General features: G+C 49.5%; 9 protein-coding genes across 9 annotated transcripts; 6 read left to right on the forward strand and 3 right to left on the reverse strand.

The window, feature by feature from the left end:
- Window positions 1-343: 343 nt before the first annotated feature.
- On the forward strand, window positions 344-1,828 carry N0V89_004479 (uncharacterized protein; the record flags this gene model as incomplete). Its single annotated transcript, XM_056213264.1, has 1 exon — window positions 344-1,828. One exon carries the CDS (start codon window positions 344-346, stop codon window positions 1,826-1,828), a length of 1,485 nt encoding a protein of 494 aa, XP_056073572.1.
- Window positions 1,829-2,525: 697 nt separating this feature from the next.
- N0V89_004480 (uncharacterized protein) lies at window positions 2,526-3,598 on the forward strand (the record flags this gene model as incomplete). The annotated part of the gene is made up of 2 exons (XM_056213265.1): window positions 2,526-3,283; window positions 3,529-3,598. 2 exons carry the CDS (start codon window positions 2,526-2,528, stop codon window positions 3,596-3,598), a joined length of 828 nt encoding a protein of 275 aa, XP_056073573.1.
- Window positions 3,599-9,874: 6,276 nt separating this feature from the next.
- On the forward strand, window positions 9,875-11,287 carry N0V89_004481 (uncharacterized protein; the record flags this gene model as incomplete). Its single annotated transcript, XM_056213266.1, has 4 exons — window positions 9,875-10,102; window positions 10,151-10,486; window positions 10,538-11,067; window positions 11,125-11,287. The coding sequence occupies 4 exons, from the start codon at window positions 9,875-9,877 to the stop codon at window positions 11,285-11,287; spliced, it is 1,257 nt and encodes a 418-aa protein (XP_056073574.1).
- A 283-nt stretch (window positions 11,288-11,570) lies between these two features.
- Window positions 11,571-12,781, reverse strand: N0V89_004482 (uncharacterized protein; the record flags this gene model as incomplete). The annotated part of the gene is made up of 2 exons (XM_056213267.1): window positions 11,571-12,479; window positions 12,536-12,781. 2 exons carry the CDS (start codon window positions 12,779-12,781, stop codon window positions 11,571-11,573), a joined length of 1,155 nt encoding a protein of 384 aa, XP_056073575.1.
- A 3,240-nt stretch (window positions 12,782-16,021) lies between these two features.
- On the forward strand, window positions 16,022-17,443 carry N0V89_004483 (uncharacterized protein; the record flags this gene model as incomplete). The annotated part of the gene is made up of 1 exon (XM_056213268.1): window positions 16,022-17,443. One exon carries the CDS (start codon window positions 16,022-16,024, stop codon window positions 17,441-17,443), a length of 1,422 nt encoding a protein of 473 aa, XP_056073576.1.
- Window positions 17,444-17,951: 508 nt separating this feature from the next.
- N0V89_004484 (uncharacterized protein) lies at window positions 17,952-19,963 on the reverse strand (the record flags this gene model as incomplete). The annotated part of the gene is made up of 2 exons (XM_056213269.1): window positions 17,952-19,867; window positions 19,921-19,963. The coding sequence occupies 2 exons, from the start codon at window positions 19,961-19,963 to the stop codon at window positions 17,952-17,954; spliced, it is 1,959 nt and encodes a 652-aa protein (XP_056073577.1).
- A 283-nt stretch (window positions 19,964-20,246) lies between these two features.
- Window positions 20,247-20,975, forward strand: N0V89_004485 (uncharacterized protein; the record flags this gene model as incomplete). The annotated part of the gene is made up of 2 exons (XM_056213270.1): window positions 20,247-20,379; window positions 20,443-20,975. The coding sequence occupies 2 exons, from the start codon at window positions 20,247-20,249 to the stop codon at window positions 20,973-20,975; spliced, it is 666 nt and encodes a 221-aa protein (XP_056073578.1).
- A 186-nt stretch (window positions 20,976-21,161) lies between these two features.
- Window positions 21,162-22,259, reverse strand: TWF1 (Twinfilin-1; the record flags this gene model as incomplete). Its single annotated transcript, XM_056213271.1, has 3 exons — window positions 21,162-21,397; window positions 21,615-22,202; window positions 22,256-22,259. The coding sequence occupies 3 exons, from the start codon at window positions 22,257-22,259 to the stop codon at window positions 21,162-21,164; spliced, it is 828 nt and encodes a 275-aa protein (XP_056073579.1).
- A 1,154-nt stretch (window positions 22,260-23,413) lies between these two features.
- N0V89_004487 (uncharacterized protein) lies at window positions 23,414-26,217 on the forward strand (the record flags this gene model as incomplete). Its single annotated transcript, XM_056213272.1, has 3 exons — window positions 23,414-24,323; window positions 24,373-24,557; window positions 24,604-26,217. 3 exons carry the CDS (start codon window positions 23,414-23,416, stop codon window positions 26,215-26,217), a joined length of 2,709 nt encoding a protein of 902 aa, XP_056073580.1.
- Between the last annotated feature and the right edge of the window lie 1,353 nt (window positions 26,218-27,570).

Genomic DNA, 27,570 nt, shown 5'->3' on the forward strand with positions numbered 1-27,570 from the left:
AAGTCTCCACCGACAGTTTCCGGGCATGACATAATCACCCGCCAACCGCTTCTGGTGTGGTGGGGTACATCAACACTTGAACACCTGGGCAACGCATTGCACAGCATCGTCCATCATTCCTAAATCGCGGATTATGAGACCGTGGACTCAACACGAGACCTTTCTCTATCTGTACTGATGGGACCGATCGCAGACCTAGTTGATTACGCTCGTTCGAGAAGCCAAATCGACCAGCAAGCGTTCCCACGTTTCCTGCCACATAGGGCTTAGATTAATCGTATGTGCACTCTTCGTCGTTTGCAGGATATGTTAACTAATTGGTAAAGCATCCTCCTCTTCCAGGATGGCTGCTCTCTCTTCATCAAACCTACTGAAACTGCCGGACGAACTTCTACTTGAGATTCTCAACTATATCGACCATTTTGCATACGCGTGGCGCACCAATTCACTTTATGGACTCAATCTCGCCAGCCGACGCCTTCACGCTTTGACCAAGCCGTATCTGTATTCGACTTTCTCTTTCTATGCTGGCCATCCTTGCTTGTTTCTCCGCACCATATCCCTCAACCCGGATTTAGCCTCTCAAGTGAAGGGGGTCTGCTGGGACTATGACACCAGTGCAGCAGGATCTTTCGTCTACAAGCCGGGCGTCCTTGCAGTGAAGCAAGAATTCCAGCTTGACGATGCTTGCGACAAGCTACAAAATATTGCCGTGCAAGGGAACTTGATTGCCAGACATCTCGTTGCTAGTCTGACATTAGGACGCCTACATCTAGGTGATCTAAGAGCACTAGAAGTGCTATTGATGTTCACTAACAACATGGAACATTTGGAAGTGGCTGAGACATACAGATGGGATGATCACCATTATTGGTTTACACCCATTCTCTGCATGCCCAACAACTTTTTACGACTTACTTCAGCCACCTTACAAGGTCCCATGCGTTCGGAGAACGTCGTAGGGCTTATGATTCTTCCTTCGATGCGATGCCTGGAGCTTACTCAGGTTGTCGAGATGCGACAAGAGCAGGACCGAACGCTCCAATGGCAGGATCCGTCATCAAACGACCCAATTTTCACAGGCGTCTTCAATCAGCGGAGCTCGAACCTTGAACATCTCCGCCTTCTAGACTCCTACACTCAGCTACAGGATGTTATGCAAATCTTGCGCACTACGCCAAGCTTGAAATCGTTTGTCTACGAGCATATCGTAAACGAGCTAAGCCTACACTACTTGGACATGCCTTACGACAACCTCAACCAAATCTTAGAGCTACAACGAGAGACTTTAACCTCATTACGCATTTCCGCCATGCACAGTTGGGATCCAATCCCACTACCAGCGCCCTGGGAAGACGAGAATGTAATCTTTGAGGCTGTTCAGGATTTTCCCAAGTTGACCCATCTCGAGGTATCCTACTCATGCACCCAGTCTAGGCAGTGGCTCTATCGAGCACCCAAGTGGGAACAATTGCCTCCAAACCTAGAACACTTGACGATAGACTACCTCAGCGCTCATGAGTATATCGAGCATACTGAGGGCACTGCAGAGCTGGAGCAGGGTCTGGAGGATTTAGCGATTCGCAAAAGGCGAGGCGAGTTGCCCAAGTTACGAAGTGTGGCTTTTAACAACTGGCATCCATACTACGGTAGCTTTCCGCGAGATATATCTATCGGAAAAGTACTGGGTGATGTGGGGATTCAGTTGATGTCGATACCTGCGAGAATTGGCTCTACGACATACATGATGGAGGATATTGGATGGGTTGAGTTGCAGTCTGAGCTAGATTGGGTGATTATTGAGATATATCGTGTGGACGAAGAGTGACGAGTTGAGCTTGTTACTCTGCATGCTCTACACTGTCACCATCCCTGACGTAGATCATCTTCTGGCAAGTTGTAAAGTGCGGTCGAACGGAGTTCCGCAATGTAAGATAAACTGCATTGCAAGTTCTGGGGCGGATTGCTTAAAAAAAGCGTCGACGCCCAGCACGGATTTTACGCCGGAGAAAGGTGTTCGCGACCGGGGTATGGCTACCCCACAATCGGTCTAACGCCATGTGGAAGGTCGCTGTTATCTCTAGTCCAACGTTGGGTGGCGACTGGTCTATCTATCACGATTTATAATGTTGGACGATAATTTTCTATCGATATCTTGTTTTTCTGGTGTTGACTGCCCTTACTTTGTCGCACCTACGCAAGTCAGATAAGGGTTTGGTAACTAGACACCGCTCGTTCATCAGGTTACATAACTAACAGCGTGACAGGACTCAAACGACCAATTCAATTCCTACTTTCGACACCCATACCATCTCCTGGACGAGCAAAAAGCCCACCGTGCTTCAAACGCTCATGATCACTGAATCGGCACTTGTAGGGGTTGCCGGGCTGTGCTTCTCCAACATCCATTCCAGGTCCATCCACTCAAAAACGATCTCAACTCCTTAGCACGCGATCCGAATATAGCCCCGCGTATCTAACACGTGTCCAAGTCCCTCACTGGACTCCGCGTCCCATACACCAACATGGCCACCGAAAAAGCCCGCAAATCCCTCATCGGCTCTCCCGGAAACTTCTGGCTCCACCACACAAACCATGGCTTCAACCTAACACACCCTTCCTCCCCAAGAGAGCCCATCACCACGCCAACACTAACCATCGAAACCACCACCTCCCCAATCACAGTCGACCCCTCCAAATCTGCCCTTGTAATCATCGACATGCAGAATTTCTTCCTTTCGACCGCCCTGGGACGAACACCAGGCGGGCCAGGACACAAAGCTTCCGACAATCTGTTTACCCACGCGATACCTGCGGCTAGGAAAGCGGGTATGAAGGTGGTGTGGTTGAACTGGGGGTTGACGGAGGAAGACTTGAAAACGATGCCGCCGGCGGTGCGGCGCTGTTTTGGGTTCTTTGCGATTCCTGAGGGGGAGGAGTTTGAGCGAGACTTCAGCCCAGGACCAAAAAGTGTCGGTGTAGACCGGTTTGGCGTTCCGCGCAATGAGCACGGGAAGGAGGCCATGTATCATGGTCTTGGAGCACCGTGCGGGAGTGTCACGCTCGACTCTGGGGAGACCATTGCAGGAGGAGATCTCCTGGTGCGAGAATCGTGGAACGCAGATATTTACCCGCCTTTGAAAGAAGTGTACAATTCTACCTCCGATGCCTGGATCCACAAAAACCGTATGTCCGGACTGTGGGGCTCGTCCACGCCTTTCCAAGCTTTTCTGGAGAAAGAAGGATTAAAGACATTGTTTTTTGCCGGCGTGAACACAGATCAGTGCGTTGGAGGAACGTTGACTGACGCTTTCAGCAATGGATACGACTGTATTATGCTTAGCGACGGATGTGGGACAAGCAGTGGAGAAGGGGCACAGAAGGCTTGGGAGTATAATGCGGAAAAGACGTATGGTTTCTGTACTACGTGCGAAGAGCTGGCGAAGGGGAGCCGGGAAGATGTAGGAGCATTGTTGGTGGAGATAGTGGTGAGACTGGTGTTCGATGTGTATATGGATGATATCGAAGAGTGTATGTGGGAGTGGCTAAGCAAGATGGTATGTCGTGGGATGAGTTGGACTACAACGAGCTTTCGTGATTATGACCCGGGAGTGTGTAGTGGATGCTCACAAAGTGTATACATAGACTGAGATGAATATCCCTTTACAGAATTTCGCTTAGGGGGTTTTTCGATTGCGCAGTCACGAAACTTGCTGGTATCGTAAAACTGATCCTATGACTTGTCGCTTGGCCCTGTCCGCGCCTGAGCTCAATGCCCTTACACCGTCAAAGGGCATGGTAGGCGCATTGCGACAAGAGCCGAGCGTTTGACTGGGATGGCAATCCTTTCGTGACATGTACTGTGCGGGAAAAAGGGCCTTGTCAATCTGAATGGAACTACGGAACATGCGTTTTGCGAACCACTGCATCTGTGTGACTGACCACCATTATGAACCCGTCCAAGGTGCATCGGGACTGCATTAATCGCTATCCCCTGCAAACGGCTGCAGTCTCTCGTGCGGAAAGAATATCAGCTAAATGGTATTGAGACGAACAATGCAGGCGGTCAAGGGCACAATGCTTACGCCGGAGACTTCTTGATTAAGCGAAAGGTGCCCCTCTTTCACGGAGCAAGGCACAACACGCTTTCAAAACCAAGGAATGTATTGGGTCTATCGAAAATGGGGTCAAACAGCCCCCAAACAGAGTGTCGTACGAAACTACAGGACCTGCCACTTATCACTGATCATGACGTACAAGATGAAAGGAACGACAGGACATCATTTGAAGTTGCTTGGGCCTTTCCTATTGTCCACATGCCTGAGCAACACAGTCATATCGGGTGTACTCTATTTGTCGTTGATGGCGTGGTAGGCGTACACCACATCTTCGTCGCGATCGACGTCAGGGTAGACGATCCATTCGTCATTGTCTGAAAACGGGGTCAACATTCAGGATTGGATCGTTTGATATCGCCCCACCTTTATGAGGCTCGGCCCTCAAGGCTGCATGCTCTATCATCAACTGTTAATAGAATGCCTTGTTGCGGTGGATTGGCGGCCTTACCATTGAGAGCAATGGGTGCTGCCAGGATGAAAACAAACAAAAAGCTTAAAATTGCGATTGATTTCATGGTGGAGCTTGCTGGATTAAAGCTAAATTGTAGCTATGGAGGAAGTCAGAGAACGATCAGTTGATCTGCTGGACAATGGTCGTCAATTGCAGACTTATTTATACCATATCGGTCTGCCTTGCTTGAGTATGTTGAGTTGATGTTAATCACATCTCTATCGGGAAGACTTTGTCTGGATGTGAGGTAGGACATGCATTGCATACTCTGCCCATCAGAACCGAGTATAAGTGCCGCAGTTGTCCAGAACCGGAGTTCAGACGGTGCATGTTGATACATCCATGCAATGCTTGCAGTCTGCGGGGCGTACGGACATCGACTCGATACGACGAAAGTGCGAGCGGGCGTAATCATCATCCCTAACGGGGCCTGGGGACATGCTAAACTTGTTGTTAAAGTTTTCCCTGACGTTAGAAAAGTGGCACGGGCATTATGGAACATTTGACGTGTTATTGAGCTTTAGCTGGTGCATCTGCGATTTCGAGGCTCTTCAAGTCAGGCCAAAACTTTGGCGTATTTAGCTGAGAGCGACAAACATCGTTATGGCCAGCCTTGAAATTGAAAGGGAACCTTTCTTAGGTGATAAAGAAGGGTCTACAAATCACAAAAGGGCCTCTGAACTTGGTCTGAAAACTCGATCGTGGTTGATCATTCATATATGTTTGATCGCAACATACACGATGGTCTTCATTCTGTCGACGAGAGGTACTTGCCGTTTGCAAACTTCCCTCCAACGTGAGTACCACTGAGGCATTTCCTCTGTATTATTAGCGAATCCGTGCTGATGCGATTAGCTATCAACAATCTAGAGGTATTCGCAAGCTCTGAGTCCTATGACGACTTCGAGAAATCTCCCCTATGCAGGGCTGCCGTCATCATCAATTGATAGAGCATGGCACTACTTACTTGAGCCAACGACTATACGAGTCAGTTCTGAAGAATTGAAAAGGAGCGACCAGATGTCCGTACCACTTCCGGGAGGAGGGTATATGGCCTGGCTAGGTGTCTTGCACGAGATTCATTGCATTGTGAGCACTTGAGTCCTGCAAGTGAAGACTTCGCTTTAACGTTCGACCTAGAAGATGCTGCGACAGTGGTCATATCGCGACCACTATCACCCCAACATGACCCAGGATCAGTTTGAGGAATCGAGTATTCATGCAGGTAAGTGAGCCAATTACAGACTGTTACAAATATTTTGTTCTAGCTAACGCATATACCAGATCATTGTCTGGATATATTGAGGAGCGCCGCGTTGTGCCACGGCGACACAACCCTCACTACCTTTGGTTGGGCAAAGAAATCCAAGCCACTACTAAATACTCGTCCAGTAGATCATCGATGTGTGAACTGGGGTCGGCTTATGGCGTCTGTGGAGCATAGAGTCGTTCGTAGGACAGAGATTGAAGCAATGGTCAACCCGAATCTATAGAACATTTGCAGGCTATCAATGTGCTAGCCTATCATTGGTCGAAGAAACTATCTTGCGAAAGGAGCATTTGATCTCAACTGCTGTAAATATGTCATTTCGTAATGCTTCGCGTTTAGACTATCTGCTCGACATGCTGCTTCTTCTGCTGCTCACTTGTCCATGCTTTCAATTGCTCCCAATTCCGACACTGGTGGACCGTCCTAAACCCGTGCACTCCATTGATCTTCTCATCAACAACCTCTAGTGTCGTATCCGCTTGACACATCAGCGACTGTCGGAGTAGATCGATGCAATGTCGCATATGGCTTTCCTGGATATCAACTGGCAGAGTCTCGTCCACCAGCTTATGGCCTTGTAGGGCAGCATGATGACTTGCCCAGTAGCCGCCTCGGAGCGCATTCTGATGACGAATTACTATTCCGTAGCGTGTAAATTGATATGTAATGGGTAAGCATCGAAGGAAGTATTAGATTGCTTACAAGACAATGAAGTTGGTGGAATACTGAGAATGTACTGCGAGTCGGGGCTATGGTCGGATGAACGAAGAAGCCTCCTTCTTTTGGAAAGATCTCGCGCCAGGCATGGTTTGTTTGGTTTGACGGGGGGGTATGAGAAGCTACGGTTGTAGCGAAAGGTGTGGCTGATTGTGTCGACTAAAATTATTCGTCAGGGTGTATGGGATCAACCTGGGACCTCTTACTCACGAGGCAGGACTTTATTCCTCAAGTGGAGGTATGCAACTTCTTCTGCAGCGAGGCAACCCAGTGAGCCGATCAGGAAGCATAAACCTAGGGATAGCATTTTAGTATAGAACGATCTTTGTTTTGGGACGGAGGGATCCCTGTCTTCGGCCAAAGGAATTGGGGAATATCCAGTCCAGAAAGAGATTCGCATGATGACTGTGAGAGGGCAAAAAATTGGGAGATTGGAGACAACGTGCGATCTGGAGCTCAAAAAAAGAAGGAATGTGGGCATGAGAAAACCCCGGAATGATGACCCCGAAGCACATCATCGTAGTGTCACCATATCAGCACATATTTGAGATTACAATGCATATATTGCTAATAGATCTTCACGATAAACTGTGAGAAAGTGTCTAGTGAGCTGCCTTGTTCGCCCTGTATGCGCATGCGCCCAAAGTCCGGACGTCAACACTCAAGGCATAGACCCTGTAAAATACGTCAGCACATCCCCGGAAAGCAAACCAAACATTTGCTAACATCGAACTAGTGTCACAGTTTCACAACCATTCTGGCTAGTCTCCAACATCATCACGGCCTACATCGACCTGCTATGTAGCCTTGTGATCAATCTAATTCACCCTGCAGTTGCAGATCCTTGTCCGTGGACCAAAACAGGCTGATCTGCTCTGTTACAATGCTATGCCGTAATCTCACAGAGGCTGACAGCTTGAACACCCCCCACTCGCCTTCTTCAATGATGTGTCCGTTCGATGAGAATACAGGAGCATCATGCCATGATTACGCTTCTTATCCGGTCCGCGACTAACGGCCTTCTCGGATAGGGTTGCAGTCAGTTTTTCTTGCGTCACCTTCCACTCTGATTCTCCCTGGTCCGGGGCAAAGGGGTGACTCTTGCGCCCAATCGTGGACCGGACTTCCAAAAGCTAGTATGACGAGTTATACGGGAGAGTTAAGGGAAATTCATGTCTAGAGAACTTCGAGAATTTGCGTCTTTTTTTCTGACTGGTGCATACATGATAGTGGATTGATACAGGGTACGTTACTTGCGCAGGACCATTCGATGCTATATGCACGAGTTTTATGGATTTGCAGATCACTGGCAAGTAAAAGTTTGCCAGTAGGCATCAAAGTTCGAATTCGGAAATGCACCATTTCCATCCGAAAACAGCACAATGCTGCCAGGCTGAGTACTCCGAGTTACCGAGGCCTCGTCATCTCATATTGCTCGCTGCGCTCTTCCGAATCCCTAGGGTCGCCCTTGTTTTTTTTTGGCGGTCGTAGTTTCAATTCTTTGCGTCAGATCGGTGGCACTTTCTCCTGGCAGTCGGCGACTTCCGCCGCTCCTGTTGCTGCCAGACCTTAGGCTCACCATAGAGAACATGCTTCGAATCACTGTAGGCAGACCGCGATGTTCCTTCCGCAGTAGGGGTGCACAACCGGGTAAGCAAGCTGCGACGAGCGAATTGCATGGTTCTATGATTGACCAGATGGTACAATAAACCGTTGTAGCTGCAAAGCACATTAGTGAGAGGTTTGGCTTTGTGTGACGGTACCTACAAGAAAATGTATGCTCGACCGGTGTAAGGTTCATCAAACGCCTAAAGTACACTGTGCGCACGATGGACGCAATTATACTGCTACCCAGTGGATTAGCATTTAAACGACATGTACTTGATTTTGCATACAAGAACCCGAGTCCAAAAATGCCTGCGACAAGAAATTTGCGGCGTCTACTGATGTGGAGATTCTTTATGACCGGTAAGGGTAGGCATAGCGTGGCAATATCTTGCGCAAGATTGAGGATTGAATTGACAAGTAGCCACACCGCGTAGTTGATCGGCTGCTGGAAGCGGTAAACATGGTAGCCGGCTAGCGTTCCCTATAGACCCTTTCAGTACAATCGGGCTGAAGTTACATACGATAAGCTTACAATTACGCTAGTCAGACACCAACAGACCGTGAATACTATGAGTACGTTGTCCGCCATCTTGAACTTCGTGGTAGGGAAGACTTTCTTGTAGAAGAAAAGCAGACCGAGTCGGACGAACGTTATAGATGTGGCCCACAGTACCTGGCTTGCCCAAATGACCTAAGATGATTAGTACGCTGCCGCGTTGAGGATTCGAGGCTGAATACCTTGCGGAAGGTATACACCTTTGAGCCTCTCAGCTCTTGGATAGGCCACCCTAATCCACCATCGACGGCTCCATAGATGATCAAGCCGGCATGAGCTAGGATGATAATCTAACTCATAAGCTATCAGTAACGCAATAATTGGTTCACACAGCTTACAAGTCCTGCCAGGAAGAGCCACGCATCCGTTCTCATAGGTTGTTTCTTCAGACTTTGAGCATATTGGCGAAGCAGAAAAGCGACAGTTCCAAGGAAGGTGAAAATAGCACAAGATGCCACCGATGCAACAGAGTACGAAGAATGCATCGTTGCAGATCTTGGCGTTTTCAGTGACCGAATATTGAGCAGGTTATCGAAGGTGAAGATGAGCATACCAATTATTTCATCGATGGGAAAAGGTTCTCAAGCTTTAGTTGCAGCAGTTCGGCCGCTCGGTGGGCCGCATCGGCCGTCGCTTTTGGGGGCGGCCCAAGAGCATCAGGATAGGCAAGCAACTCTAAGAACCATTGGTCAATGCTTAATTCAAACTGCAGCTGCAAAGCTGCATTGATATCGAAGTCCGTCTCGCACGAGACCCGGGTCCAGAACCCAGTGTTTTGGTTCGTGTGCATCCACCCTGGAGCAGGATCGGGATCCTCCCACCATTGGCGGGGTGGTTACATCGCATGCACCTCTGGGCCGAAGGACGCCAGACTGTGCCACAAATTTTCTGGAACGCTAGTGGTAACCAGACTGCAGGTATCCTAGTTGTCATCTGTCTCCGACAACGACATGCAAGCAGACGGCGCAGAGTACAACTGCTGAGGGGCACTTCGGGGTGTCGGCCATCCCCCGACATTTTCATCTTCGTGTACAACTGCACTGTTCCGTTAGGCATGTCAGCTGACGTGACCTATACCTATATTCCAGCTTCGAACCAGCAACTTCTCTCTCACTTTCTGTTCGTACAATTATTCACAATCCTCGAAAATAACCATGGCTTCCCGTGCCGGACAACTGGTGGAGACCATCTCGCAAAGGGTCTTGGAGATCGAAGATTTTCTCAAGACTCAAGGTGTTCCAAACCTCTCGATTGAGCAGGATATCCCCTTAAACTTCCAGGGAAACCCAAACTTCGCTTCGCCCAAGGATGCTGCATTGTTGGCTTGTAAAGAGCTCTCAACGTTGCTGGGAGGGTCATTTCACGCAATAACGAATCAAACGGTAGCTATGTAACTATGCACAAAGGCAACACAACTTATCATATCACAGGCAAGCGAATTTGCGAATACGCAAGCAATCTGCCGCTTCAAGATTCCATCGAGCTTCCCTCCCGATCGCGAACAAGCAACATACGATCAGTTGGCAGCAAACAGTGGCCTTGCAGAGCCTGAGGTGCGACGCCTTGTGCGCTCGACTCTGTCTTCGTATATATTTAGCGAGAAAGAGAAGGGTGTCGTTACTCGCACTGCAGCATCAAGAATGCTAGCCAATAATCCACTTATGGTTCAATGGGTCGAGATGACTGCAACGGAGATAATGCCTGCAACTTTGAAGATTGCAGATGCAATAGAGAAATGGCCCGAGTCAGGGGAGCCAAATCAGACGGTGAGTGTAGTGCTACAACTTGGGCTATGCGCTAATTGTTTGGTTATCAAGGGTTACAATATTGCCAACAGCACCGAAAATTCGGCTTTTGCGCACATGGCAAAGTTTCCCGGCCGTCCGGAGCAGTTTGCTAAAGCCATGTCCCTCTTTAGCATGGGTCCAGGTTATTCTCCTAAATGGTTATTAGAGAACTACCCTTGGGACAGCTTACGCAATGGTACCCTCGTCGATGTTGGTGGCTCAAAGGGCGAGTATAGTATCACTATTGCTCAGAAGTACCCTCAGATCAAAGTGATCGTCCAGGACCTTCCGGACGTAGTTGATAGAGCTAAATCGAGCACACCGGCAGATTCGGCAGACAGAATAACCTTCATGGCCCATGACTTCTTCACAGAGCAGCCCATCAAAGGCGCAGACGTGTACTTGATGCGGTGGATCTTGCACGATTGGTCGGATGTGTATGCAATCCGTATCTTGCGCGCTTTGATACCTGCGTTGAAGAAGGAGGCTAAGATCGTGCTGCATGAATATATCGTGCCTGAGCCAGGGGAGACTTTGACTCTGCAGGATAGAACGTTAAGGTGAGTAGTTTCAAGGTTCCAAGAAACTTCCGGCGCTACTAACAAACTCATGCGCAGGATTTTTGACACTGCGGTTCGAGCCCTAACGAATGGCAAGGAGAGAGAAGTGATCGACTGGAAAGCGCTGTTCGCCGAAGCGGATAGTAGATTTCATGTCCTGAGCATCGAGAAACCAACCGGCTCTAGCCTTGGGATTATCGTGGTTCAGTGGGAAGGATGAGTTGGTGAGGCCACAGAAAGTTATGCAGCCTCTAGGTTTAAGTCACTTCTGTCCATATGGCGGAATAGAAATGGAGATCATGATGATAAGTTATTTGCGATCGTTCATCATTCTCTACTTGTTCTCCAAACCGCTTCAATCACTGCAAGTATGGAACCAGGAGAACAAGTAATTCTCCGCATATTAAACCGGGGGTCGGCGGCGGTGAACAGAGCTCCCCATTCCTTTGCATCCCGTTCTTTCGAATTGAACATCTGTTTCATCGCTATATCATAACCTCTTCCTAGTGAGTTAGCGTGTACGTCACAATGGAGAATTGAGGATGAGCTAACCGGAGAAGCTGATTTTGAGAAGGCGACAGCACATTTGGTTCGGGCATACAAACGTCATTGACAATTATCTTTGCCCCATTCTTCAAGGCTGGAATAAGATTGCGCAGGATAGCTATGCAATACTTATCAGACCAGTCGTGAAGTGTCGAACGGAGGAAATAGACATCTACATCCTCGACTGTTTGTTGGGAAAACATATCGTGGTTCCTAAATTCCAAGCGACCTTCAAGGTCTTGAGCAACTGTGGCTGTCTCGATGACATTGGGTAGATCCTGGACCACTGCCGTCATAGTCGGAAATTGACGCAGAATTGCGGTGGCAATGGAGCCGTCTGCGCCGCCAATGTCGACTAGACGTTTCGGGGAATTCTCTGTTTCCCATTGCAAGTCTTTGAGCAAATGGGATACACTAAACTCAGGTGCACTCTGTAAGAACTTCATTCCGTTCGTGAATCGCTCAGCATTAGCGGGAGCCTGTTGTAAAGATTCGAACAGTGATTGGTTGGAACTGTTGGTGAGTGCGAACGCTGTCTCATTAGGCTCTTCCGAGACTGGCCATGTTGAGAGAGCCTCAACAGTTTTCGAAGCAGCTGGCCAAACTTCGTCACAGAAGTGGCCGATCCAACTGTTCACTAAAGGCATATCGATCATGCATCTTGATACAGCAGAGTGACCGATCAAACCATTTGATTTCTCTTCAAAGACGTGAAAGGCAATCGCTAAGCGTAGAAGGCGTCGAATGTCGTTGACCTGGACATCGCACTCTTGTGCGAGTGCTTCGTAGCTGATCTCTTCGTCCAGTTTGATCTTTAATGCGATCTGATATCGATTGATGAAATGAAGACTCGCAAGTATATTGTGCTAGTTGTGAAGTAAGTGGGATGATGACGCAGTGGCCGTTCAGCTGCGATACTTACAGTGGGACTAGTCAGACCAATAAGGTAGCCCAAAGGACCCTTGATTAAGTCATGAAGCTCTGAAGTAGCACTCAGCAGCTCCGCTCGAGCTATTTGGAGATGTGGTGGGAGAATCAAAATGGAAGGCGCCTCGGCGGCAAAGGAGAGGTCAGGGAGACCCTCTGTGACCAAGTATTTGCTTATCTCTGCAGTACTTTGACTGATAGTCGACGCAAGAGACTGGGTCCTGGTCTGGCTCTTAGGCATGGTGACGATGTTCCGACGAACGCGGGTAAGTCGTGAATTGTACTTGTTACCAATTCATGAACGACGAAGACTAGATGAGCGATATGGAAACTGGCATGTACTAACTGTCGGTCTCCGTGACTACTCCAGTCAAGGCAAGTGACACCGATCACGCTGCATGCACGTATATTAGAGCACACATCGCTGCGGAGTTCAAAACCGATTGCAAGACAGGGGGCTTTCAAGGTCCGACACAAATAGTCAACCATGTCATCGCTCGCGTACCCTAGTGCAGATATGCAGTGACCCTTGTAGCATAGCAAAGGCAGACTCCGTAAGTCTGCCGTATTGCTGCAAGTCAGCAAGGATGACGCACCATTAGTCCCCCATCGCATGTGGGTGGTGATCGGATTCGGTTTGAGACTTCTCTGTGCAGCTTGATCATTGCGATCTCAACTTCATCGGTTTTTACTATCCTGCTCGAATTTTCGAGCATCATGTTGGCGTTGTGCATGCTCGTATTACTTCTTCTTTGCGTTATTTATGGCCTGGCCGAATCCAAATGGAGGGCCCAAACGAATATTCCAGGCCCTCTCATTGGTCGAATAACAACTTATTATCGTGTCTGGCTTCTTATTTGGGGAGATGCTCCTTTCAGATATGCTGAATTGCATCGAAAGTATGGACCGATTGTTCGAACAGGTCCATTCCACGTCTCAATATCAGACTCTCGCTGGATACCAGTCGTATATGACTCGAAACATCAATTTCGAAAGGTGAATAATGTCCGATCAACATCGCTCGGATGGGAATCGGGTCTTCATCCATTTGCAGATCACCGCTGGGAGAAGCCGCATGACCTTATCCATCGCGCCTGGACTATTCGATCGTTGACTTCTTCCAGGGCAGATTTTACGATGTCTTCCGTCCGTTGTACAAGGGCAGGCCGCTCGATACGGTCTTCACGACTTCAGATCCAGCCCTCAACAAGCATCTTAAACACTCTCTTCTCGTGAATTTGTTGAATAAACCCCAGCTGTTCGTTAAAGAGATAGAGTATAGCGTGGACTCTTTTATTCAAGAGATGGAAGTGGCGCAGGGAAAGTCGATTGACTTCTCAAATTGGTCCTTCTATTGGGCCTTTGATATGACATACGCGTTGGTCTTCGGAGATCACTTTGGATATATGTCGTCCAGAGCAGATTTCAACGGGATGATTTTCTCATTCAAAACGATTGTTCGTTCCGCCGCAGTGCTCGGGCAGATCCCTCAGTGGTGTCCAGCGACCCTTGCCAATGAAAGATTCATGGGATTTTGTCGTAGCTTCCGCGGTTTTCCAGATCCCACAATTCAACTTCTTGAAGTAAGTCCGGCACTTCATCTGAGCATCCACCCATAACGTCTCCGCTAGGAGATTGAAAGGAAAATACACGAACACGACGCGCAACCGCATTCTTGTAGGAACTCACTTCTTTGCCGTGTCCTTTCGAGTGGCAAACACAAATCAGCAGAGAGCGCGTATACTGAAGCGGTCAATGTGCTCTTTGAGGCTTTGTGAGTCGACCCTCAGCAGTCCCCTTGATCTAGCTGACTTATACAGCCTTGCAGCCGCCGGTGAGGTGGCTGTCAGCCTTACGACTATCATCTTTTGTCTTCTCAATGACGAAAGAGTCTACCACAAGTTAGCACAAATCTTGCGCTCCAGTCCAGGCGCCGATTACACATACCTGTAAGTTGATGTGGCGCATCCTAGACCCATCACGCTAATATCACGACTTAGCAACGCTGTCATCAAGGAGGCCTTAAGGGTTCACACTTCGAATAGCCCGCCCATTGAGAGAGTAGTGCCCGCCGGAGGTCTACATGTCGATGGATATCTTGTCAAAGAAGGGACTGTACTCGGAATACCGCAATATCTAGCACACCGCGATCAAGCGGTATTTGGGGCAGATGCAGAGCTCTTCCGTCCAGAGCGCTGGCTCGAAGCCGACGCGGCTGCTGTTAAGCTTATGGATCAGAACTTCATGACAGTGAGTATCGGATGGAATGGGCGTCATGACCATTGCTGACGGTGTGAAGTTTGGCAAAGGGTGCCGCGGTTGTGTCGGCCGAGAGCTGGCCATGATGGAAATGCGCGCTTTCGTAGTCAAGGTCTTGACGAGATGTGATGTCGAGTGGGCATCCAGCACAAGGCCTAGAACAGCCAACTATTGGATGATGGAATGCTTCAACTTCTACATTAGATTTAGTGATGCATTGTAGACGGCAATGAAAGATTTTGAGCGACGCGGCCTCCTCAGCGTGGCGTCAGTTGCAAATGTCTGATCCTTATGTAGGGCTCAATGCATGTTTTGTGCATCCAAATTATCATCGAAAAGGAGCAGGAACAATATTTATGCAATGGGGATCGGATGAGGCTGACCGTTTGGGTATAGATATACTCATCGAAGCGGTAGATGAAGGTAGAATTCTATATGCTAAGCTTGGGTGCCTGCTGTTGAGTACGGTTTACCTTCGCTCAGAGTTGCAGAGTCCTAGCGCGAAGTGGAAAGAGCTGGAGCAATTGATTCAAGCGCCACTTCGTTACCACTTCATGTGGAGGCGTGCAGGTGGCTTTGCAGGTGGAGAGTCATTGGCCGTCTTGAACTGAAGCGGAAGGGACATCTGGATGGATGGTTCGTGCCTCGGGACGGCACGGCTTTTTCCGTTGCCAATCATCGACAGCTTTGGTGTTTCGTTACCGAAACTCCTTGTGTTACTCATTTCAACTCGATTCGATTTGTTGTCATGACATGACGCTCCAGCATGCGCAAGTCAATGCTTGCGAAGATTCGTCTGATGACCTGCTGTTATAGCTACCCTTGACACCTGCCTGCTAGCACCGAGCCGTGGCTGCTCATTACGAATGCACTGTGTGATTGGCCCATCGCAAACTACAGAAGTCGAGCCTACGTTGGACGTGCGAAGCTCTCACAATGTACGTAATCTGCGTGTTGTCTATGTTAGCTTACAACTCGTGCCAGGAAAAATACCCCAGCGATAACCCTCGCAACCACGAGGGTCGCGGACGCAGCATGCGACATCAGCGAAATGCTCCACTTTCTGGTACACCGCAACTCAGCTACGCTGTCATCCACCATGGCCGTGTCATTTACACACACCATTTCGGCTCCCGGGACGTGGGGGCCAAAAACCGCCCAACAAAGACACTAGGCACAATATAAACTCATTGACAAAGGCTATGGTGGCTCGTTTACTGCCATGGAAGTGGCTAAAGGAACATTGACCTGGTATAGCAAAGTGGGGAATTACCTCCCAAGCTTCGCTTCGCGATCTACTATCGTAGAGAACGAGTGCAAAATTGTAGATATGTTGTTTCATAGTACCGGCTTAAGTGATTACGATGTACTGTGGGATGGCCCGGATAATCGTTTACTCCTTAGTCGCGCCGATGCAGTACCAATCTTTGCAGTCTTACCATCCGCGGGTACATTTAGGGCTTCATTTGTCTACAACAACTGGGGATACGAGCTCGTGGGTCAGATACTCGAGCGAGTCACTGGCAAATCACTCTCACAGTTGCTTCATGAAAGGTTCTTCAAGCCTCTCAACATGACAAGGACAAGCACACAGTGGGACCATCCTTCCCGTAACATGGCCAACTCATACACCGTCCTTGATGATCGCTCTGTGATCCAAGTGCCCCGCCCCACAATGGAGAAGGGTAATCTCATGGAAGCTGCTGGCGGTGTCAAGAGCTCTCTCGGAGACCTCATCCTCCTCTACACAGAAATGCTCGAAGCTTTGACTTCTGCCGACGCGAATGAACAGCCTCCAAACAATGTTTTTAGAAACAGTCTTGAAATATTCGGCTCGACGCATCCTCTGCCGGGTTGGAGTCTGCGAGAGCAAAGCTATGGCATGGGATGGTGCAGAGCGCAACTACCCGGGCAGCTTGGTCGCATATCTGAAAATGTAGCGCTAAGACCCCAACCAGTCGTTGGAAAGGACTCTCCTTCCCGACTCGACATCTATCATCATGGGAGCATGTGCGGCAGCACAACGGTCGTCAATCTGATACCCGAGACCCAATCGGTTGTTATCGCGCTACGAAATTCGCTGGGCCCTGTTGACGTTGCCGACTTCGCCGCTGAGCTCCTCATCGAATGTCTGCTTAACGTTCCAAAGCCGATAGAATATGTGGAGCTAGCACTAGGAGATACCCTCAAGGCTTTTGAGTACATGGACAGGATCAAACATCAGCTCGACCAGGAGCGTATACCAGGAACCGTTGCGAGACCGGCTACAGATTATGTGGGAACGTATTGGAACCAAATGCACAATTGGCGGATCGACGTATCTCACGACGAAGAAGACTTGTTCGTGTCTCTCCAAGGTCCCTCCGCACGACGTTTTCCTTTGGAACATTATCACTACGATACATTTTCGTGGTGGATGCCCTATAACGATGTCATGCGGTCGGCACAATATGTCATCGGAACAACAGCACATACGTGGCTTATGCAGTTCGAAGCGAACAATCTTGAAGCCATAAAAAGACTAAAATGGGCTCTGGAAGGGCCTCTTCCAGACTATCAAGAGACGTTCACGCGCGAAACCACAGAAACCGCGCATGACTTGACTGTGCCGAACCTCGAGCTTTTACATTTACGTGGCTTTTGAAATGCACGGTCTCCCCCCCGACCCTATCGAGGAGCTTTGTATTGATAGAGACGCATCATAGTCGTGTGTACCTTGAAGCATGGAAGCCCGACTAATTAGGTGTCGATTGAGACAGCCACAGTCGGGACCAGTTGACCTTCCAAATCTATCTATTCGTGTTGATAGAACGCACCGTAGTCAGTTATGGCGTCGTGCATGAGCGTGACGACAATACATCTGATCAAATGCGTTTTCACGAATCTTCGCAACGATATGCTGAATGCATTCGTCATGCTTCGAGACGAATCACTTTGCTTATTTCCTGTTGATATCAACTTTAAATGTCCGGCGTGACCGCTCATGCACTTCCCTAGCTTGTCAGCCCATTGCCGATCTCGACCATATTATAGTAGCCTGGGGCAGGCAGGCTAATACTCAACCTTGCGTGACAAGCTATAGCCTCTTACTAATTACGTTCGCCATCTACTATCCACAAGCGTTGTGACATTGATCCCAGATCTTTCAACCCTTACCGTCCCTGCATCCTCTTCATCCTCTCTTCAGCTGCCCTTGCTCTCCTCTCCCTTTCCATCCGCGCTCGAGCCTCAGGGCCCAACCCCCTCATCTCCTCCTCCCTCCTGTCCCCCGCACTCTTCTCGGGCACACCAACCAGTCTCCCCTTCCCCAGCCTTCCTTCCCTCCTTTTCGCATCCTCGGCCTCGCTCTCTTTTCTTAACTTTTCCGTTTCAGCTTTCCGCCTCTCGGCCTCAGCCTTGTCTTCTGTAGCTTTCTCGGCCTTTTCGCGAGCCTCGCGCTTCTCAAGCTCGGACTTGGAAAGTGGTGAGGGTACGCCCGCGGTGTCCCAGTCGAAGGCAGCTTCACCGAGTTCGGAGCGCGCGAGCCGAAAGGCGTCGCGGGTTGCGCGGTCACCGGCAAGGGAAAAGGGTGTGCGTGCGTCATCGTTCATGATTCCGGGGTCGGCGCTAGCTTTCGTCAAGAGCGCTATCACCACCGGAGCGGAGTTAAGTGATGCGGCAAGGTGGAGAGGTGTTGGTGTGTGGTAGTTCTCCGGGACAAATTTGAAGGTTGGAGGGATGTTGTTGGTTTTGAGGTAGTTGAGCAGGGCGGGAATTTTGGAGCGCTTAATGATGGATGTGATCTGGGAGGTGTGAAGGGCGGCTTCTTCGTCTTCCTTGGAGGGTTTGGGTGGCTTTTGGGGCTTTGGCGGTGTAGGTGCTACGGGCTCCTTTGGGGTTGCGTTCAGAGCGGCGAGGGCGGTTTCGTCGATGGTGCTCTGCTTGACGCGGGTAAGCTCGACGAATGCGCGTATGAGCTCTTTCTGCGTAGCGCGTCGGGTAGTGAACGGGAAGCCTCTATTGCGAGGGTCGTTATTTCGAAGGACTTGCCCTTCGTACTTATCAAACAGGGTCTTCCGGCTAGTGTTGCCAGTTGCACGAATGAAGAGCAGATCAGCTGAATCAATCATTGTCTTCCAGCTAGTCAGTAGCTCGCGTACCTCGTTCGTGAGCGCTGCTTCGTTGTATCGACGCAGCGATGAACCAGCCGAGTGCGCAGCGCCTCTCGCAGCATCACTAGTCGACTGTGAGCCACCCTGTTTTCGGCGAGTGGTGTATCTGTGGAATGTCTTGTGCGCAACGACGGTCGCAGAACGCTCATCCACTCCAGTATGATTCTTTCCCTTCTTCGGCGCAAGGGCGATGATCATAGCAGCAAAGTGGCCTCCTCCTATCATACATAGAAAATAATGCGGTCCAATATCAGTTCCAGGTAATGGCACGCCGCCTTCAGACTTGATCTTTGGTGGTATTGCTGGAGCAATTTGCTTTCTGCGCAACGACTCCATAAGGTGTGCCTCCTCTTCCTGTTCCGCATTCGTAAAAATCGCCCTGTATACACCCAGCGACATATTGTCCGGTAACAGCGGCGAAGTGAACCACAGCAAAGGCGGTTTCCCTGCTCCACGCTGCTTCTTACTCGATGTGTACTCGTCAAACCCTGGGTCCACAATCTTAGCCTGCTTCTTCAGCAACGCGCTTAGCGTGGATTCTTTCGGCTTGGTCCCATCGTCCTCATCACCATCCTCGTCTGATTCCGAAGACTCGGATCCGGATATGCTCTCGTCTAGCTCGCCAACAAGCGTCTCAAAATCTGCCTCCCCGATTGGCTTCAGTCCCTTTATCTTCTGCTTCAGGTTGTAGCCGTGTAGGTCGGAGCGGACGTGGCTTCGTTGGTCTGCGAGCGTCGCGAAGTTCAAACCACAGAGGTTGCATGACGTCGCCTTCGCGGGGCTACCCTCTTCATTTTCGGATCGTTCGTTTGCGTCGCTTGCAGGTGTGTGTAACTCTTGCGGAACCTCTTGGGGTATTTGGTCGAGCTGATTTTTGAGGGTGAGGGTCGACAGGAGCTCTTCCGGGAGATCAAACACTGGGATGTGTTAGCAGCAATGACTTAGGAGCGTGCGCGGAGCCGTGGCTAACCGTAGAGAGGCCGCTGGAGCAAATGCTCTCCTTTCTGGCCCATGCTTCTGAAAAGTTGTGTAGTGTGTTGTGTGGCGCAAATGGTTGATCGACTTTCTAGGCTGTTGACGCGATCTAGTGGGGTCCAGCATGCACGTCACTTTCACCGGCTAGCTCAATGCCAAGGCGCTAGTCACACTAAGCATGCACGTGTTTGCTGACTCAGTTGCGGAATGTATTAGTGTACGTTCACGTTCATTGTTCCCGAATTTCGGTTTTCACATTGTAACGTCTCATCTTCAATTAAGATACATACTCTGAAGTGTAAAGTTTCGCAGCTATTGAACATGCCAAATGTCTTGGTTATGTCCTTTGAAGGCTTCTCCTTCTCCTCCCGTCAGCTCTACGAGCAACTCCTACCCAAGCTCCTTTCACGCGCTGCCATTCATGAATCACTTACAATACAAGATGCATTGAACCGTATGCACCATTCGGGGCACGCCCGCCCTCTTTCTGTTCACAAGGACTAATCCCCCACTGTAGATATATTATCTGGCTGGCCGAATGTTATACTCGTGACCGATCCGGTCATAGCCGAAGACAATGAGGAGTCACAAAACCTCCTAGAAACAGTATCAGACTACACCAAACAGCATTGCTGCACCACCATCCTCATGGGTTTCTTCGCCGGGGGTGTAGGAACAGAAACACTAGACTACATCTTCAAGCACTACTTCGATCTGAAGTGGAAAGCCACCCCTGAAGAACCGACCACGCACGAAGCGCGGCTCGTTGCTTCAGACCAATCACTGCTGCGTACGACGACCCTGGTCCGGAAGATTGTGGCGAACGCTGCGTGGCTGACAGGCATACCGCCGTCTCAAGCGGTGTATTTTGGACCCCTTGAACAGTATAAGGTGTATGCCGCTTTTACCAGGGTCGGGCTGGGGAAGCTGGGATATATTGGGGATACAGGGTTTGCGGATGAACCGGAGAGATTGGTGTTGGCGATGTGTCATTTGGATCGTCCTGAAGATAGGGTGAGGCATGACGATGAAGAAATTTTTGACAAGTAGGTATGATGGCTATTGACCTGGTTTCATCATGTGATTTGCTGACTACCTTATTACAGTCTAAGATTGTCAGGATAAGTACATACAATAGAGGACAGGCTGCACCTTCCGAATGTCCACCTACCTTGGCGCAGTACTGCGGCATACTGTCAGCTTCTTCGACTCAATCACGCTGCGTAATCTTCTACCTCAACGAGTCGCATCTAGGATCTTTTGCTGCTCCTCCCTGCCCTCCCACTGCGACTCCGTCCCCGTAAAGTAGTTCCTCAAGTACATCGATCGAAATTTGCCAATGCGCTCATCCTTCTGATCAAAGGCAAGCTCATCCGGATCGTGGATCTCCAGCTTCTGGTCGACATTGACACCGTTATCCTTCGCAATGATGTTGATAAGCCCAGGGATAGCCATCGTATGTTTCATACGTTCTTTTACGTTGGCGCTATCCGGGGAGCAAAAGATGAAGAAGAGGCGGTCAATGGTGGCGTGGAGATAAAAAGTGAAGCTTGGTCTGTCGGTGGGGATAAGGGATGCGACGTCCGCTGGGCTGAGGTTTCTAGAGTAGAAGTTTCGTTGGAGGACTTCGGTGGAGATATTAACGGACTGTGAAGTGTGAGCGGGAGTTGTGAATGGATATGAGGGCACTTGCGAGCTGAACGCAGTCTCCGCCCGCAGCGAGACTTTGGAGTGCGTCGAGAGCGTCATTGTCGATCTTGTTTTTCATGCGTCGGTCACACAGCCGGCACTTGTTCATTTTGTGTCCGAGGTCCGGTACACCATCTTGAGTCGTCTCGCACGCGCCTGTGCGTTCATCGTTGCCGTCGACCCACGATTGCCCGTTTCCGCTCCTCTCCTCCCACGATCGTACGTCTGTGATCTCGCCGATTTCTTTACATATGATAGACGAAGAGAAGTGCTCCTGGCCCAAGACCTTGACGAGAGCCTCACGATTGTCCAACAGCGACGCTCTGAGGTCAGCGTTAGCAGCATATGGAACATAGGTGATTGCAATCAATGACTCTTTGTGCCGCAAGACAAGGTACAGAGCTGTTCTTGGATTGAGAACCGATTCGAGTTGATTCAATGCCTGTTGAAAGGTATGCTGCGAATGCTTGGGGTACGGGACTGGCGATAAATGTCGCATAGTCCTGTCTGTGACGCTCAGCGGAAGCGCGAACAACGAAGAGTTGGAAGCGAAGTCAGCGAAGGCCTCGGTAACCGTGGTAGGTATATCTATACATCCGATTATTTCCTGATCTAGGCTAAGATAGAGACCAGGTAGTTACCCATGTTAGAAGTGAGTGAGGATTCACGCCGGCGAGACGCTGCGAGGATGGTACCTGAGATTTTCGTAAGTAACAGAACAAATGGCAATTCAATGTAGCAGCGATTTGAATGCATTGGTGATTCCTCAGCGTGTGTGTCTGTCAATACTGCCTCAGGTGATTTTCGGTGGTAGTATGTACTTGGGAGCCCGATCAGGCAACAAAAAAATACCGCAAGTAGTATGCGTACCTCCGAATATGATTGCCCCGCGTATAGTATACAAAAATATTACTCTTGCGATTTGGACCTCAATTTTGGGCGCAGCTGTCGCTTTTGAATGCATTGAGCTCTTGGCAGTTCAGGCGCGGAACTCCGCATATCTGCGGACTTGCATTGTGGTTGCCTTGAATTGAGTGCACGGTCTGTTACTGAGACAGGTGATGCTGTCGCCATAGGGAATGTAATAACATGCTAGACAAAGACTAAGACACTCGTGAAATGGTGTATGGCTAACGAATGTTGGTACGAAAGAGGGAAGCGCCGGAGAAACTTGCGCCCGGACTTCGTCACTTCCACGGCCACAGCTCCTAGGACCAAGAACATCCTCATCCATCTTTCATCTTGTTCAAAGAGCCTAGCACCGGTCACGCACAACATGGCGATCATTATGGGAGCATTCAGGCTGTCTGCAACGCGTATCCCGGATGTTACAATGAAATATATAGTGCGCATCTTCAGCAGAGTGGGTCCTGGGGGAAGTCGAGCATCTCTACAACAGCCGTTCACAAAGGCATCTTGGTTTTCCCTGCGCCCACTGTATGGAATGTTACATACAAAAGACTCCAGATCAACATTGTCTTACTTGTACCTCCAACCGTCTTGTCTTGCCCAATCTAGTTCGCCTTGACAGCTTGCCTTCACGAGGCGAGCTGCTGCTCCACTTTCTCTCACTACGTCCTCTCTCATGGACATGCAGCTCGTCAGCTATATAAAGGCGCCTCTGCCTCCCACCTCCTCTCCTTCTCTCCACCCCACTTCCCATACCTGCCTCCCAGTAAGCCTTGAATGTAGCCACCGATGGCTTATATCTACAGGATCGCCTACTGATTGATGTACAAGCCTGACAGAGCACAACAATACTCCACACAATATTCGGCTCAGCGCCGTCGGCCGTGGAGATGCAGCTCCTTACAGTCGATGAATTTTCCGAGTACATTCAAAAGAACAGATCGGTACAACGGTACAGCTCAAGCCAAGAGACGAAGGGCAGCCATCCGTTTTGGGCTCTACCCAGAGAACGGATCGATGCAGACCTTCATGGCATCTACACAAAGCTATCCGAGATTCTGAAAGGCATCCCGACAGGCGATCGAGAGTTGGCTCATCTCCTCAGAACGATTCACAAGGTTCCGCAAATCAAACGCAGCTCAGACCTAAATATTGGCCTCGTTGGGGCGCAAGGCGCTGGGAAGAGTATGTTTTTGAGTGCTCTCTTCGACATGGAAGGAATCTCTTGGAGTGGGGCGGACGGCGAAGCTTGTACACGCACCGTTGTCAAGTTCGCGTACTTTGCCCCAAATTCGACATCCACAGAGAGCGAATCATTCTATGCGGAGATCAAGTTTCTCGATAACAGAAAGATTGAAGAGATGATCCGCGAACACGTCAAAGACCTGAAGCATTACCAAGAAGACGTCGATGGTTCGGATGATGATGAGCCGCGAGTAGCTCAATCATATGAGCAAGATGAGGCCGACAAGCGACGTCACGACACTGCAAGAGAAATATTCACAGTCTTGTTTGGTTCCGAGAAGGAATTCATGCATTACTGGATGTCTCATCCCACCAAAGAGTTCATGCACTTCTGCAAGCTGAAATGTCTGGAAGCAATGAAGGAGTGTGGTGTCCCAGATGGGCGGAACTCCTGCATACGATCCGGGAACGATGCCCATGAGCTGATGGGAAAGATAAAGCATTTCCTTGCAGACGTGAAAGGTGTTGAATGTCTTTGGCCACTAGTCGATCATGTAACTATTCGCTTCGACCACGAATTACTCAAGTATGGTGCCGTCATCATAGACGTCCCTGGTATGATACGTTACACATGGCATCGCTCGGCACCGCTAATGGGATGTAGGCTCCGGTGATACCAACTTGTCGAGGGCTCGGCACGTTGAAGAAATCAAGGATACTGCCGACATAGTCCTTGTTTTTGCCGACACACTTCGAATCGCAAGTGACAATTCTGCCATAGATACAGTACAAAGCTGTGTTGTCAGTCGTGGCCGCGACAAAGTGAAGTTTGTCGCCACCAAGATCGATGTATGTATCAGGAACACCAGTTCTGACATTCTACTGATACCTTCAGGCACTCCTCAAGAACGATTTGAATAACTGTGGAGGCGAAACGTATGATCACATCCGGAATTTGGTCCAAGATGCCGGTGAGAAGGCCAGAGCTTCGGAAGATGACGGCGACGCTATAAAAGCGTTGCAACTTGGACAATATATAACGTATCTGGAGCGACAACTACTACTGCGCTATTCGACTGCCCGTGCTGCGAAGATTAGCTCCACCTTAGCTGGGAAATTGGGTGGTCGCGGTGGAGCCGACAGTGTCAAGGTTTTCCACATATCGGCAAACAATTACCTTGAGTGGCAATCTAAACCTATGATCAGCTTCCGCGACCAGCCTCCACTTCCGCCTGAATGCACGAACATTCCAGCGATCCGACAATATTTGTTTGGCCTCCTGTCGCCGAGAAACTTCGACGATGTGGCTTACCACCTCTATAACTTCCTCCCGAATTATCTTCAGAAGATCGAGCGGGCCATAAACGAATCTGATCGTGATGCGGATCTTGGAAGCTTGGCCCAGGAATTCGATCGAAGAATGGATGAGCTCATCAAAGATCACCTATCTCAAGCTAAGCAACTTTTCCAGAAGATACTGGAAAATACTCTTCTCAAGGTATGCGCTGACACTGCAGTGTATCAGAAGCAGGTTGATGCCAAGCTGTGCAACGAGATATGCAAGTTCCGAAGCCCAACATTCAACAAGCTTATGAAGAATAGAGGCACTTTGCCTCCAAAAGCATCCAAGGCCAAGGGGCTGGAGAATGGATGCTCATACAACCGAGACTTCTCGAACATCATTGCACCTGCCATCCTCAAGTGGGCTTCCACCTATGTCGATCGCATGCAGCCTATGAGGCAATCGCTCATTGAACTTGCCGCTGTCATGGGTCACACCGTCTTGTCGATGCTAAACATGTCGTCCGCCAATGTGATGGTGGTTGAACGCGCAAAAAAGAAGTGGAAGCCGTATAGAATGGCACTGAAGGTGAAGATGGAGGTTCTTATGGACGAATTTGAGAAGATACACAAGAATGCAGTCATTGGAGGTACGATGGAAGACGGCCGACAAAATTGCTTGGTGGCTACGATAACAGACCAGCATTTCGATGCCACTCTTGATGCTGAGCTTCCTCAAAACTCAGGTTGTCATTCGGCAAAAAGGAAGAACCAGGAAACACGAATCAAGTTCCAGAAGAGGACGCTCACGGAGCGCTTCTCAGGTCCCAATAGTTATTTTGTTGATGATGTCTTCAAAATATTCTATGACAGCTCTAGCAAGAACATCGACAATCTTCTGGATGAGCATTTCCAAAGAATTCGAGATATAATGGAGCAATACAGTGCGTCTTTGAAGGACGAATTACCTATTACCTACAAGGTTGAGCAGGGTGGTATTGATGTCCGAGCAGACATCGCACGAGCTTTCCCTAAGTTTGAGAAGATGGTAGCAGACCTTCAGAAAGAGCTTCCCAATCAGACCAGGGCCCAAGATGATGGCACGATGTACCTGACTGATATGGATGGCGCAAGTACCCTCGCGACGATCTACGCCCAACTGAGCAGAAAGAGGAAGCAGGGCGCTCAGGATAACGCGAAGGCAAAAGTGAAGAAAGAGAGATGCTGAGTATGGACGTGGTCGAAGAGGGCGGTATTCTGATCGTGCATTACCCAGTCTGGGGCACACATGGGATTGAGAGTCACTTCTCCAATCTGCTTTCCCAGCATATACGCTGGACTTGGGGACATATGGGCCGCTGAGTCAGTTCATGGACAGCGATAATTTCTTTGCTTTTTACTTTCTGGCGAGTCATTGTCTTCCTCTAGCCGTCACCCCCATCTAGTCATATCCTTTCCCTGCTCCCATTCCTCCCCCCTGACAGTCGCTCTTGACTTTGCACTGTTTATTCAATGCACTATGTATTCAATGTATACTTTATCTGTAAATGTTCTGCCATTGCTCCTACTGAGTGGGGTGTCGTCGTTGCACTCTCAGCCTTTGAGTCATGCATCTTGAATTAACTCGATCCCACTTTCGACCAGGCAATCTGCACAGCTCTTCTCGTCACATCGCTGTTGCTTCATCCGGTCCCAGAGCAGAATTAGATTCATTATTCGTCATTATCAGTATGCTTCCATTCCACAATAGCGCTCGCTCTGCCTGTGCCACACCATTTCTTTGTACCCTTGCGACCTGGAACCTGTTGCTCATTAAAAGTCACTCTGGCAACACCCCTCGCGCTCATTCACCTTCGCGACATCAAGAAGCCGTAGAAGTTTCATATATTCTCGATTCTTTTCGCCACCCTAAGATACTCCAGGTTATGAATCCCAGGCCCAGGATGCTATGTGGCTATCCAGATCAGCTGCGAGCTCGACCGGCTCGGTATGCACTTCCAGATGGTCACGCGTGGGTTTTTGCTTGCAGTTTCTTAGCGATCTGCAGCGGAACCACCCTCGCTTTGCTCCTGGTTGCTGGATAGCCCAATTTAAAGCTGAAGTCACCATCATTGTCACTCCAACCGCAGTTCACTGGAAAATTTCACACAAAAGGACTATCGCCTGCGGTTTTTTTTTTCAGAGTTGACGAGCTCGCAAACCCATAACAGCTGCGCAAGAGCGCAAATCAACTCGTCCACAAGAACTCCAGCTCCGCTACCTGATCAAAGCCTTCGACTGGTCTTTAACAGTCGTTGCTCACTGTCATGAGCAACGGCGTACGCTCGCGCTTCAATCAATATTGGTCTTCGTTGAGCAACACGAAGTACGAGATTAGGCGCCGCGAAAACAGGCAGAGATAGTTGCTAACGCAGGTGCACTCCTTCCTAGGTACAATCGACTAGGGCGAGGCTTCTGGCTTTTCTCAAGGTTGCCGCTACAGCGGCCAAGTGTACTGCCCGTGGCATACTGGTATTCGACTTAACAGAGCTGCTAAAACAGGTTCTGACATAAGTACTTCCGTATCTTTCGGGGTGATGTC

The sequence above is a fragment of the Didymosphaeria variabile genome (genome assembly GCF_027946475.1).
Source record: "Didymosphaeria variabile strain IMI 356815 chromosome Unknown scaffold_3, whole genome shotgun sequence".
Classification (NCBI taxonomy): Eukaryota; Fungi; Ascomycota; class Dothideomycetes; order Pleosporales; family Didymosphaeriaceae; genus Didymosphaeria; species Didymosphaeria variabile.